The 14,691-nt window shown below is 44.9% G+C and overlaps 1 protein-coding gene across 1 annotated transcript; it reads right to left on the bottom strand.

Moving 5' to 3' along the window:
• Positions 1-706: 706 nt before the first annotated feature.
• Positions 707-12,035, bottom strand: sts (steroid sulfatase (microsomal), isozyme S; the record flags this gene model as incomplete). Its single annotated transcript, XM_080758508.1, has 13 exons — positions 11,985-12,035; positions 11,424-11,475; positions 11,020-11,250; positions 9,965-10,086; positions 8,731-8,853; positions 8,552-8,640; positions 6,748-6,887; positions 5,108-5,293; positions 4,060-4,196; positions 3,063-3,200; positions 2,044-2,203; positions 1,373-1,503; positions 707-1,101 (listed from the first exon to the last, which is right to left on the bottom strand). The coding sequence occupies exons 3-13, from the start codon at positions 11,193-11,195 to the stop codon at positions 707-709; spliced, it is 1,797 nt and encodes a 598-aa protein (XP_080614634.1). The 5' UTR covers positions 11,196-11,250; positions 11,424-11,475; positions 11,985-12,035.
• Positions 12,036-14,691: the final 2,656 nt, after the last annotated feature.

Below are 14,691 nucleotides of genomic sequence, written 5' to 3'. Positions count from 1 at the left end.
ACTTTGTAGAGAATGTTAGAGGGGCAGGGGCTGAAATTCCCTAAAAGGGCCCTTAAAATAACAAATCTACAAGTCAGAATGTGTCGTGCTGAGACTGGTTGAGAGCTTGTAGATCAGCTATTTTCGGTGTGTGAGCCCCGCACTCTTTAGAAGATGCAGCTTATACGACATGAAAATTCTTTCAACGTAAAATGCTGCATTCATTAAAGTTCAGGGGGGGAAAAAAAGGCAATTCTCCTGCTGCCTTCGGGTATATTATGGCATGGAAAGGAAAGGGGGGGCATTTGCAATTCTTTCACCAAGTAAATGAAGCATTCGTGTTCTGGAGAGGACACTTTTTTTTACAGACGAGTAAAAGGGCAGGGGGCTGAAGCCCCCCTTTAATGAATAGCATTTTTATAGCGCTTTTCCAAGTGCTCAAAGCGCTTTAAACTGGTTCATTCATTCATACATTGGGAGGTGAAGCGGCGAACAGTCGACGCCAGCGTCCTCACTTTCCACACCAATGGTGGCGAGCTCACACCGACCAACTTATGTAGGGTTCAGCGTCTTGCCCAAGGACACTTCGACATGTGGACAGGAGGAGTTCGAACCGCCGACCCATGATGCCGGGCCACAGTCGCCCTTCCTTTGATGTCTATGTGTGTGTGTGTGTGTGTGTGTGTGTGACGTCGTGGCGGTTCTCTTCGTCCATATAGTTAGTTAGTTAGTTACCCAGCAGCAGCCCTGGCGCCTGCGGCTCGTCCCTCTGGCACCGGCACAGCTGCGCGGGTGACGAGCAGCAGGGCTGCAGCCAGGGCTTCCACACCATGTGCCACAGTGACATCTGGCTCTCCGCGGCGGGGGTGGGGCTCTCCAGGGAGGTACGGTGGCGCCTCACGGCTTCGCCCATGGCCTCCAGGACGGCGTGGAAGGCGGGCTCTGTGGCGGGGGTCAGCGGCGAAGCCTCCCGGGGGTCCCGGGAGAGGTCGAAGAGCAGGGGAGGGCGGTGGCGCGTGACGTAGGCCGGCGTGCAGAAGCAGGCGTGCGTGTGGAAGCACGCCGTCTCGTTCTCGGGGTAGAAGTCGGGCGTGAAGTAGAAGGCCTTCCACACGGCGCTGCCTGGCCATGACACAAAAAAACAGTGACATTTTGAGGCGCCTCCAATGCATGGCTTTTGAAGATTACGTCATACGGCAGCCAAGTCTATGGGATTTTGGGCCATTATTTATTCATATTTGAGCCACGGACCAATACAGGACCTAGGACCCCGCCCCCTAGCCCCCCCGGAGCCGTCCCTGTGTTTGAGAACCACCGATATACAAAAATATAAGGCCTACCACTCACTCAGCCTCTCTTTCTGTTGCTTTTCGTAAAGAAATGAAAGACTCACTGTTGGGCGGGTTCCATCGGACGGCGTTCAGATAGGCATTGCAGTAATGGAAGAGAAACTGGTGGTGGGATGTCGTCTCCTCCTCCGCTCTGCCCTGAAGCAGGGCCATGAGGTCACGGCCATCTATCTGTCTGCAGCGGCGACACAACACAAAACGCAATCCTCGCCCTGAAACCCACGCGTTTGTTTAGGCGCCTTTTGGAACCTTGTATGTCTGCGTGTTCTTTGTGTGTATGGGAAAGTATTTATGCGTTTTTATAATGTTTGGACCACATGCGGTGAAATGTCATACTTGTGAGGCAATGAAGTCGACCTTGACGACTACTTCAATACATTTCCATCTGAGACACGGATGCATACGTCACCGCACTGCAACGGTTGTAAAAACCCTAGTGTCATTTCTAATTGGGTTTGGTTGCCAAATCGTCAAATATGAGAGTAAAGTGTCAAAATCAGGCATTTACAGCGCCAACGCCATCGAGTCCCACCAAAAATATTTCTTTTGTCGAGAAAATCGACCGCAGATTTAGGCGACTAAAATCACATATTAAAGTCGACTAAAACTAGACTGAAACATTTCAGATGACAAGAATGTGACCAAAACTAAATGAACATTCATGCAAAAATACCTATAGGGCTACTACAACAACACTGCTGTGTGGAGCCCCTACCTGTCCTGGGGGAGGTCTGCTCCGGCCAGCCTCACCACGGTGGGGAACAGGTCCATGTTGCTGGTGGGCTCGTCCACCTCCGTGCCCGCCGGCAGGGTTCCGGACCACCGCACGAGGCCCGGCACCCGGATGCCCCCCTCCCAGTTGGTCGACTTCCCCGCTGTCATGGCGTGTGTAAGGGAGGCAACGGGCAGCTATTATCCCATTCTGACCTGAGATCAGATTCATACGAGGTTTCCACTGGACACACACTGGGTCTGATGAACCCATTCTGACCTGAGATCAGATTCAAAAAAATGTCAGTCGTTCTTCGATTATTCAAAAATAGCAGACCTACAAGCTCGTAGCGCGCCACTCGGTGGCGCGCTACGAGCTTGTAGATCTGCTATTTTTCAATAGCTAAAGCATAACATGATGCCAACACCAAAATGGGTTCCCGTTCAGAATGGGATATAGTAGGGGAATATTATCCGAAGAAAATCCAATCTGTGAATAAATTCCTTGCCTAAAGAATGTGTTTGTAATAGGTCTCTAGACTATAGGAGCACATCTCACAAAATGCTGAAATTCCATTTCAGGGGAATCTGTGACAGCTGCTGGAAGTTGGGGTACCATTCATAACCTTATGCAGGCAACATTTACATGAATGAATCTATTGTTAAGCATTTGTTTTGCACAAAAAAACACTCTAAAAACGGCTATAGCCGTCATCACAAATGTGATGACCTGAAAAACCCATTATACACAAACACTACAGACACATTATTTGGTGTAGGCATTTCTTGGTAAGGAATTTTTTCACATATTGTTTTAATATCCCCTGGCTATTGTTTTTATGTTCATTCTGCCTTAAATTTCAAATGTTTTTTGGTCATGATTAACATTAAATATTTCCCCAAACCTCTATGGGAAAAACGTATGGCTATTCTATCTTTTGCGGTACCACAACATGGCTACCATTTTGCCCACTATGCCCTATATAGATCGATAGCTACAGGCCTAATAATGAGGTGCTTCACCTTTGTATATCCCGTTGAATCCCCGGTGCACCTCTCCGCTGGCAGAGATCTCCTCCAGGTGAGCGCCCTGGTCCGAGGTCAGGTACACCAGTGTGTCGTCCCTCAGCCCCAGCTCGTCCAGGGTCTGTAGAATCTGACCTTGGGTCAGATTTACATGACATTATATACTGTCAGCCTGACCAGGGTCTGTATAGAATCTGACCTGGGTCAGCCTGTCCAGGGTCTGTATAGAATCTGACATGGGGTCAGATTTACATGACATTAGGCTTAGGTTAGGGCAGGGGTAGGCAACCTGTGGCTCTAGAGCCACATGTGGCTCATGTGGTTCTCTCACGTGGCTCCCAGTTGCTACGGCAAAGAAGTATGAAAAGGAATAAGAGGTTTTCTTTTTCTTTTCTTTTAGTTTATCATAATTTATTATTTAATTTGTAGTAGGCATAAAGTTATTCTTACATTTTGATATTGGAACATATGGAAAACAATGTTGCCTATACACCAGATAAAAAAAAGAATCACATTTAATGAAGGGAAATAAAAGAACGTATTCATGATGATACATCTATGTTTGTTTTCACCACCAATGCTGCTGCTGGCTTACTGGTACAGTATACTTGACATGCTTTGAGAAATTAGCAAACAATAAAATGTAATAATAAAAGACCAGAATCACAAATAATTAATTTATATTAAAGCAAACCTATTTTGCGGCTCCAGATATAATTGTAATATTTTTTTGGGCCAAAAATGGCTCTTCTGATAATAAAGGTTGCCTACCCCTGGGTTAGGGTGACTCACCTATACTGTACGCTCCAGTGCACCTCTGTGCACTGCGTCTCCCGTAGGGATATAGCCAAATTCCAATACCTCAAAATCTCACCACACTGCACCACACTCGCCCATACTCCAGCATGGCGGCCCCGGTCGGTGTTACGGTGAAATTGGTGACCTGCCGAGATATGTTTCGGGGCATTGGAGTTTGGCTTTGGGGGTCACTCACCTACGCTCCAGTCCACCTCGTGCACGGCGTCCCCGTAGAGGCCGTGCTGGCTGCTCCCCCTGAAGGGAGCGGAGGCGAACAGGGCCGTGTGCACCTGGACGAAGGAGAACAGCAGCAGGAAGGGCCCGGCCGCATTGCTGCGGACACGCACGCACGCACACACGCACACACACACACACACACACACACACACACAGACAGAAATTATGTGTAATAAATAATGTCTAATAATAATAATAATAATACACTTTATTTGTATAGCACCTTTCATGACATGAAATGCAGCAAGGCAAAGGCAGCAAGGGCAAAAGCATAAAAGAGCATTTAAATAATAGCAATAAAGGCAGTGAATCAGGTGAGGACATGGCCAAAGAATTTAAAATCAACTAAAAGCAAGAGTAAAAAGTACTGTAGGTCTTGAGCTGTGCTTTAAAGCTATTACATATATTATCTATAGCGGCTGCCTGTCTTAGGTGTAATTATATACTTTGGCTATTACAAAAATCATCAACATCTTTTGAATATATACTTTTAAAGTGAGCATATTCATTTGCTTCTGGGGGGGGGGGGGGTCCCTGGAACTAAATATTTTGACATTAGTACCTCCCTACTCGGGTTATCCTCGGGGTCAACCCCTACCTCTCTAAGAAGTGCACAGCCTCCAGGGTCAAGCTCGGGGTCAACCCCTACCTCTCTAAGAAGTGCACGGCCTCCCAGGGTCAAGCTCGGGGTCAACCCCTACCTCTCTAAGAAGTGCACGGCCTCCAGGGTCAAGCTCGGGGTCAACCCCTACCTCTCTAAGAAGTGCACGGCCTCCCGGGTCATCCTGCGGGTCAACCCCTACCTCTCTAAGAAGTGCACGGCCTCCCGGGTCATCCTGCGGGTCAACCCCTACCTCTCTAAGAAGTGCACGGCCTCCCGGGTCATCCTGCGGGTCAACCCCTACCTCTCTAAGAAGTGCACGGCCTCCCAGGTCATCCTGCGGGTCAACCCCTACCTCTCTAAGAAGTGTACAGCCTCCAGGGTCAAGCTCGGGGTCAACCCCTACCTCTCCAAGAAGTGCACGGCCTCCCGGGTCATCCTGCGGGTCAGGTTCTCAGAGACGTATGGCTGCTCCACGATGCGGTGGTCCCTCATGAGCAGGCAGTTCAGGTCGGGGAACACTCTCACAAAGGCCCCGAAGAGAGCCACGCCGGTGGCTACCGCCAACGCCACGCCCACGACCACGCCCCTCCTGTGACGGTATAGGGTTGTGTCACAACCGTGACATTTTACATGACGGTTAGCCTATAATTGTCATGCTAGTAGGGATGGGACTATACTCGTTATTATCGTGATAAAAAAACACAACCGTATCGCAGAGATTTACATTTATTGTGAAATCCGTCTTACACTATAGGATGAATTCGCTTTTGTTTAGCTGTAAATTCAGAATCACTAAAACTAAAACTTGTATTTGACGCTATACAGAAATCAATTCACCAAACTATAGCATGTCTACAGGCGTTTTGCTGGATGCTAGGTTAACATGGTCCAACATGGTGGTTAACAAAAGTGGCATTTTTAATTTTATCATGATAATATCGTATTTCTGCCACAATAATGACATGCAATTTCCATATCGGTTGGTTAGACAATAGTCCGACAGGCATTAGTCCGCTCCCGACATGCGTGGCCGGTTACAACTAACCCGTGGCCTGGTTAAAACTAACCCGTGGCTCCCGACATGCGTGGCAGTTTAAAACTAACCCGTGGCAGTTTAAAACGAACCTGTGGCCAGGTTAAAACTAACCTGTGGCCAGGTTAAAACTAACCTGTGGCATGTTAAAACTAACCCGTGGCATGTTAAAACTATACCCGTGGCCAGGTTAAAACTAACCTGTGGCTCCCGACATGCGTGGCAGGTTCAAACTAACCCGTGGCATGTTAAAACTAACCCGTGGCCAGGTTAAAACTAACCTGTGGCATGTTAAAACTAACCCGTGGCATGTTAAAACTATACCCGTGGCCAGGTTAAAACTAACCTGTGGCTCCCGACATGCGTGGCAGGTTCAAACTAACCCGTGGCATGTTAAAACTAACCCGTGGCCAGGTTAAAACTAACCTGTGGCTCCCGACATGCGTGGCATGTTAAAACTAACCCTGTGAGGTTATAGTTATGGATTAATGCCTGTCGGACTGTTATGTATAAAATGATTCTGATTCTTTGGCCAATATGGTACATGCATATGGTATTATTGGTACATGTGCATGTAGTACCATGGCCAAAGAATCAGAATAATTGTATCCATATAAAAAATATAAATGTGGGAAATAGCTTATTTACATAACGCAATTTCTGGTATAACGATAACGCAAATAAAAAAAATAAATAAGTGATTATCTCCAATAATTGCTATCAGTCGATGCTGTACTAACCCATTCTGACCGGGAACCCGTTTTGGTGTTCAGCATCATGTTATGCTTTAGCTATTGAAAAATAGCAGATCTACAAGCTCATAGCGCGCCACCGAGTGGCGCGCTACGAGCTTGTAGGTCTGCTATTTTTTTTTAATCGAAGAACGACTGACATTTTTTTAAATCTGATCTCAGGTCAGAATGGGTTCATCAGACCAGTGTGTGTCCAGTGGAAACCTCATATGAATCTGATCTCAGGTCAGAATGGGCTAATTGTGAGAGGTTCCTTACCGGACGGTGATGGCGCCGGCGTAGTGCAGGAGGGCGGTGGTAGCGACCAGCAACCCCATGGCGCCGTACGGGATGTGCTGCTCCACTTTAAGCAGCACAGAGCTGTGGCCAGGCTGGCAGTCTCTCAGGTTGGTCATGACCTGAAAATAAAAAAAATCACACCTGTGTGAACCAAGTGGTGCAACTCCCCTCTCTCTCTCTCTCTCTCTCTCTCTCTCTCATTAGAGACACAGCACTACCCCTCTCTCTGTTTCTGGCGCCCCCTACTGCTATGAATAAGTCACATACTCGTGCTCATTGACGTAGACAAACAAACAGGTACACGGACATTGCAAGCTGGTTGTAGAAGTGGTTGCACCACTTCTACAACAAAAACAATGTCACCCACTTGTTTTACACGTGTACACCTGTGATTCTGATGTTGGCCTATACAAAGCAACCAAAGGTACAGTAACAAAATAAAACATCACGACTGGAAGGGGAAAAAAAGTGTCTTAATGTGTGATTTGTGAAACAGTGTGAAAGGAGCCTCCCTATATATAGGCCTAATGCCAACCAGGCGAATATAGCTCACGGACTGAGGCTTTAACCCTTTGATTTTATGAAATAAACGGGACCATCAAAAATGTAGGGAAGATGCTTCTGAACGTATCGCTAGTTTGACCACTTCAACTGCTCTAATCTAAAAAAGAAAAAAGAAAACTGCATATCTACAAGCTCAACATCATGCTTCCATATAGAAGACATGCTTCTATTATGGAATCCAAATGACTGAAAACAAATGACCTTGAACTTTAATCCCTGGGCAACCCCTTTATATTCAAAGCCTACAACCCTCCAGCTCACTCGGAAAACATCCGGGACCGGGACAACTCTCCACACGTCCAAGACTCTTCTCCCTTCTGGCTCCCAAACTGTGGAACGAACTCCCCCGTTGCAATTAGAACTGCAGACTCACAATCTTCCACCGTTATCTGAACACTTCACCTCTACAGACTCCATCTTAGTCCATCTTAGCCGTATCCTTGACGACTTTTGGGGCTTATTATACAAAGGTTAAAATGTAGTTTCGATAGCATGTTATTTAGACAGAGGCCAGGTTAATTTGTTGACCTGGCATCCTATTGTTAATCATGTTTTAAAATGTTTAGATTGGTGATCTTGGTTTACCTATTAACCCAGATTACTGAGGCACGACACAGTCTCTATGCATATGATGTGTTACCTCGTGGTTATTGTTTACCTTGCTTGCAATGCTTACTGTAAATCACTCTGGATTAAGAGCGTACTAAAGTGCCTTTTCATTTAACCTTTATTTAACCAGTAAAATCACATTGAGACTGCGTCTCTTTTACAAGTGGGAACTGGCCAAAAGGCAGAAATTAAATTACACTTCAATCACACATGTCAAATTGTCACATTATAGAACAGCAAATAAAACATACATGATACACCTCAAAGTACCTATGAAATAAATACAACAAATCACCAAATTGCTAATCTTTTAGTGGCAAGGCAAATACACAATGTACAAAATATAAACAGAAATAATAAACATATAGGCATGAACAAAGGCTAGCACATGTGCAAACATGTGCAGGTGTTGGACTGTACATCTAAGATAATCCTTTTGAAACTTCTCAAAGGGAACTTTCAAAGACAATTTTACTCTGGACTGTATAGGTCGTTCTATACGACCAGGGGCCAAAGAAGGCGAGACATTTTTACCCCCCTCGGGGATATAAAGAATGGCTTTATAAGAATGTACATTAACTGTAAATGTACATTGTAAATAGACTCTGACCGTGCCGTAGAAGTGTTGGAAGCCGTGCACCGAGGGGTGGTGGCAGTGGTCCTCGCTGCTCTCGCAGTTCAGGCCCAGGTGCCATTTTCCTACAGACAAAAAAAAACAACCAAACAATGACCACAACGAACGAATTAGGGCTGTGTCACCATTATGACATTTTACTTGATGTCTGGTACCTATGAGAGCTGTCTGGTAGCCCTGCTGCTTGGCAAGCCTGGCAAACGTGACTTCGTGGCTGGGAAGGCCTCCTGATACAGCTGTGAATATATAGACCCCCAGCGTCCCAGTGCCCACCATACCTGTACAATACAACACAATACATGACATCCCTGTGTCCACAATAGAGCGTCGCAGTCCCGTCCCGCCTCCTCGAGATACCCGGAAAATAATAATTCCCCGTTCATTTTCCTCATTGACTTTTCAAAAAGTATTTATGCTGCGGACGAAGCCAACTCGAGTTGTGAACTTGTGACACATCATGACAATAAACACAATGTTTTTGGACAAACAAAGAATTAGAAAGAAGAAGAAAAAAACGGCAGGTTACAACACTTTTTTTGTTGTTTTTATTCTTTGAAATAATTTGTTTGGTCCAAAATATTGTGTTTGTTGTCATGATTTTTGTCACAACTCGCGTTGGCTTTGTACGACGCTTATAAGGTCTTTAAATAAATACTTTTTGAAATGTCTATGGGGAAAAATGCATTGGGGATTATTTCCTGGGCCTGGCGTCGGCATGAAAGGGTGGCGGGACTGCGACGTTCTATACCTAAACAATACAACACATTATTCAGGACGAGGGGAAAAAAACAACAGACAATGCAGACACTCAGGAGGGAAAAAAAAGAGGAACAGCCTTTATATTATTATAATAAAGGCACCTGACAAGACCTCGGAAATAAGGTCTTCATCGGCCATGGTCCCCTGTGATGGAGAGTTGGTGACCAAATTAACCCTTATTACATCTTTAACTCTTGAGTGTAAAATGAAACCAAATGGAACATTACGGTTCCATTTGGTTGCACTTTGCTCACGCTCTCAAGAGACAAGAGTTATATTATTGTTAAAACATCTGTATACAATTTACAATCATTCTTAATCTACACAATGAAATAATGTAGAAGAATTGTTATTTTTAATCGTTTTCCTGTTGTCTCTCCTATGGTACCACATCAACACAGCATGGAATTCTGGAAAATCAACGATAACAACAAATATTCTATGGTTTGGGTCGGAGATGCTATAAATCTCACCAAATGGTGATCCGTGCATGGCTCAAATGCAGAATAATGAATGGGCCTTGATATGAAAAGGGTTAAAAAAAAAACACTGCTCTATAGCGATGATTACCATCAAAATATGAATCTAAAAGCCTACATGACAGCAGGGGGTGAAGGAAGGCGAACTGACCGGATCGTATGGGGTAGCGTCCGGTGAGGAACGCCGCCCTGCTGGGGGTGCAGAGCGGTGCGGCCGCAATGTGGTGCGTCAGCTTCACCCCGTCTCGGGCCAGTCCGTCGATGTTGGGGGTCCTGCAGTGTTTTTGTTTTTGGCAGAACATTTTAGATTTTTAGTTTTATTCAATTCAATAGCATAAGATTTTAGTCGACTGAATCTTCAGTCGATTTAGTAGTCGACTGAAATGTATTTTGGCGGGCCTTGATGCCATCGTAACGATTGTTTTTACACTCGCTGAAAATAGCCGATCTACAAGCTCACAACGCATCTAGGTCGGCTATTTTCAGCATGCAAAAATGCGTAGTGTACAGTAAAATGACTTAGACTGGTCCACTAGTCCACTAGTCCCTTCCTAACATTTTAGTCTAAATATATTGACAATTTCGTATAAAATAGGGCATTACCCCAGGTGAAGGAGTTCAAGTATCTCGGGGTCTTGTTCACGAGTAAGGGGAGGACGCAGAAGGAGATAAACCGAAGAATCGGAGCGGCAGGGGCGTTATTGCAGTCGCTGTACCGCACTGTTGTGACGAAAAGAGAGTTGAGCCAGAAGGCAAAGCTCTATGTTTACCGAGCAATCTTCGTTCCTACTCTCACCTATGGTCATGAAGTGTGTGTCATGACCGAAAGAATAAGGTCGCGAATACAAGCGGCCGAAATGTGTTTTTCTTCGACGGGTGGCTTGCATCTCCCTTAGAGATAGGGTGAGAAGATCAGTCACATGAGAGAGACTCGGAGTAGAGTCGCCTGGAAAGGAGCCAGCTTTGGTGGCTCTCGGGCGTCTCCCTAGGGAGGTCCTTGAGGCACGTTCCACTGGGAGGAGACCCCGGGGCAGACCAAGGCGCAGTTGGAGGAAACGCATCGACTCACAGGCCTTGGAACGTCTCGGGATCCCCCCAGGTGGAAGTCACTAAAGTCTGGAACACTCTGAAGATGGATGGATGGAAACTTAAAGATTTAACATTTGTAAAACATGAAATATTGGTCGGGTAGGCTTTTTTTTTTACCTCAGTGTCGTGTTGCCATAGCAGCCGAGGTCCCCGATTCCCAGGTCGTCCACCATGATCAGGACAAAGTTGGGCTTTTTGGCGCCGTGTCCCACAGGAGAGGTACAGCCTGCCCCCCTGACCCACAGCGGGACGACCAGGCACCACAGCCACACACACACACATAGGGGCCGCATGGCCAGGACTCAGGACAACCACCACCACACAAGCAAGACAAAATGCTCTTTTATTCTGAAAGAAAAGGAGAAAAATAAACCGTTTTTCTTTTCGAGTTTTGCAAGTCGGGAATATATATAATATCAGTTGTATTATATATTACTGTTCCCAACCACCAACACATTTTTGTTTAGCCAGCTCCAAATTAATTGGAATAGTGAATGAATAATAATGAATAAAGCACCAACGAGCTAGCCAGATGTATGGAGAAACGGGATGACTGGAAGCGACGACGGAGGGCTCATCTGAGGACGACCTAGAGAGAATAATAAGAGTCACCAATCAGACATAATAGTCAACAGTCTCGCATCAACAATTTTTCTGCTGCATGCAAATTCCACATTATGTACTGTAGATAATAAAGCAGCAATCAGCTTGACCTTTTAAACAAAATGTTTTCAAAACGCACTACGCAGCCAACACAACCTGAGTAATATACAACTATTTCTTTACATACAGTAGTAATATATAATATTACTGTTTTTGGTCAAGTAATACCTTACACTACTGGGTAAAATAATAATTTTACAGTAATATATTAAAAGTAACTCGTTACATGCCCAACACTGAATGTAATACAAAAGCAGGTGCATTCTAACTGTGTGTCTGCTGCACATTGATTCAAAGTTAGCCTACCTTTAACCTGCTGCCAGCAGACTGGTCAGTGCATGGGTTTGAACGAGGCAGTGCATGGGTCTGCTTGTCATAAACATGTTAATGTGTCACTACTGAGTGTGTACATACAGTACAAACCGTCATAGAGTGCTGAATAAGTTCCACTGTGTACACTGACAGCACTAAAGCAGGAAGTTCACAAGCACTTTGTGTTGAACTGTCATGTCATGTGATCAGTATGAGGAGTGCAGTGTTGCCAGATCTTGCGAAAGAAACAAGCAGCAAGGTCAGGGGTGGGCAACTGTGATGATGCAGAGGACCACTATATAGTTCCACACTAACTCCAGAGGGCCACTATAGTTCCACACTCACTCCAGAGTCCAGAGGGCCACTATAGTTCCACACTCACTCCGAGGCCACTATATTTCCACACTAAGTCCAGAGGGCCACTATATTTCCACACTCACTCCATAGGGCCACTATATTTCCACAGTTTACCAAGTCGCCGCGATGAAAACTCTTCATCAATGTCTATGTCTTCATTGTTATGCTAACATGCTGTCTTCACCAGTGTAGTATGTCAAACTCACAGATGTTATAGTTCATTTCCAAAGTGAGCAAATTATTTTGTGCAATTATGGTAAAAAGGTGATTATAGGGGTCTGTGTGAATACCAATGATAAGTAGGACTACCATTTCAGGATATTGTTTACGAATTAATGTTTCGGTATACTTTGGTGTTTACATTTTTAACATTCCTACTTTCTCTAGTGTTAACTCTAAACAATTATCCTCCCTCTCTCTCAATTCAATGCAATTTAAATGAAGGTGAAGTAAAACTAAAATGCACTAAATTGCGGCGAGTTGGTAAACTGGCGAGTTCTCCGGATACCCTCCAGAGGGCCACTATATTTTCCTATACACTAGGCTATATGTAGCAACACTTGTTAACATTTTAACTCAACATGGAGCCTTTGAGATTTTTTTATCTGCTCTGAGGAAGGCTATATACTGCTGAAACGCATCAGCGTTCTCAAATAAACATGAGAAATTGCATCTGAGCCAGTCTTGTATCTTTTATTTTGGAGTGCAGTATTTTCCACTTATAGTTGGTTCAGTTATTTTCAAAGCTAGGGTGACCAGATCCAAACTGTTCCTTTGAGGGACAGATCGTATCACTTGTGTGGGACAATTGGGACGGGGGACGGGGAAATCATTACGTAAATGCCTTGGTGTCATAATAGCCGAATATTGCCTATCGTTTAGTTTTAAACCCTGCTGGCAACTCACATTTGGTTTAAAATGCTACATCTTGGTCATGGGTGGTATGGCCGACTTGATACTAAAGCCTAGGGGAGAATGTTCATTTCATTTCAGCTTTACAACAGAAAGCCAACTAACTAACGATTAGGGCGTTTGAATAGTGCTGCCTGCCAGTCACAATGTGGGACAGGGTCTCAATTTGTGGGACACCTCAAAAGTCTTGGCAATGAGGGACTGTCCCACGCAAAGGGGGACATCTGGTCAGCTTTGAATCAAAGCTGAGCACTGCACTGCCTTAACTAAGAGCAGTTTCCAGAGGAAGCGCACCTGCTTTTCTTTCTTTACCTTTGAGAATCACGTTTGTATTTGGTCAGGGGATCTTAGTATGATGATAATAAGACAATAAGACATTGTCAGATATAGGCCTACCTTGTGGTCACTGTTAGAAGCTGCTACTTGCATGGAGAAATGCTGACACATGTTGGCTGAGTCAAGGAACTGCAGAAATGTGCATGTGCGTGCCTGTGTGTCTTGCATTGTTTGATTGATTGATTGAAATATTTATTAACAGTTTGCAGAATTATAGTATACATTTCAAGCACAACTCAATACAAAGACTGTTAACTGTGAGTGGACGTCACGACCCAATAAACTCATTACACTTGTTTACAAGAGGGTCCTTGTTCAATTCATCAAAACATTTAGAGACGTACAAATAGTCACTTCTATATAACTTCATCATAAAGGGGGTAAAAAGGGAAAAGAAAAACATATGCAGATTTTACGGGGGCCAGTTTAGAATTGCAGCTGTCCGTATAGGTGCCCTTTGAGAGCGGTTTTGAAGGAGTCATGGGATTTGCATGTCTTAATGACTGTTGGTAGGGCGTTCTACATTTTGGTGGCATAGGAGCGAAAATAATTTAGTCCCTCGTTTGTGCCAAATCTGGGTTGGCATGGTTTGTTGCACTCCCTCTGGTGTTGTGGGTGTTGACTTCGTTAACATTAAAGGAAGTATTTAGGTAGCCTACAAGACATATCAGCCTGTCAAAGTGGGCAGGGGTGAGGTGAGTTCGGGTGGTGAGGCCAAGTAGGAGCCTGACCAGTTTGTTTTGGGAAGTCTGGGGCCTTGTTTTAAGGCCCTTAGAGGTGCTGTGCTCCCAAGAGGTGCATGCATAGTCGAAGAAACCTATAGTCGAGGGCTCCTGTTCAATCAAGCAGTATTAGCCTAGCAGTTTTAAAATTAGTATATGAAGGCACATGATGTGGGTGCAGTCTGCAGTGAGTGTTTACTCAGTAGGCTATGTGCCTTCATAATTAGTCTTCATAATTAGACAGCCACCATGCTCTGATCTGCTGCCACACACGCACACGCACGCACGTAGTGGGGGGTCCCTCCCCGCTTCATCTAAAAATAAAAAGTCCAACCAGTGGGCCCCGGGCCACAGATAAGGATAACCACTAGCTTTATGACAATTATACCCCCTTTTTTAAACTAGCTCCGGCACTGGAATTCCCATCCACTTGCATTGCGTCTCTATTATTTTAATTTATATATACTCAGACCGAGTGGAAGTGTGT

The sequence above is a fragment of the Protomyctophum bolini genome, assembly GCF_963924005.1.
Source record: "Protomyctophum bolini genome assembly, chromosome: 24".
NCBI lineage: Eukaryota > Metazoa > Chordata > Actinopteri > Myctophiformes > Myctophidae > Protomyctophum > Protomyctophum bolini.
Note: the sequence above shows the minus strand (reverse complement) of the source record. Positions and strands in the feature narration are given on the sequence as shown.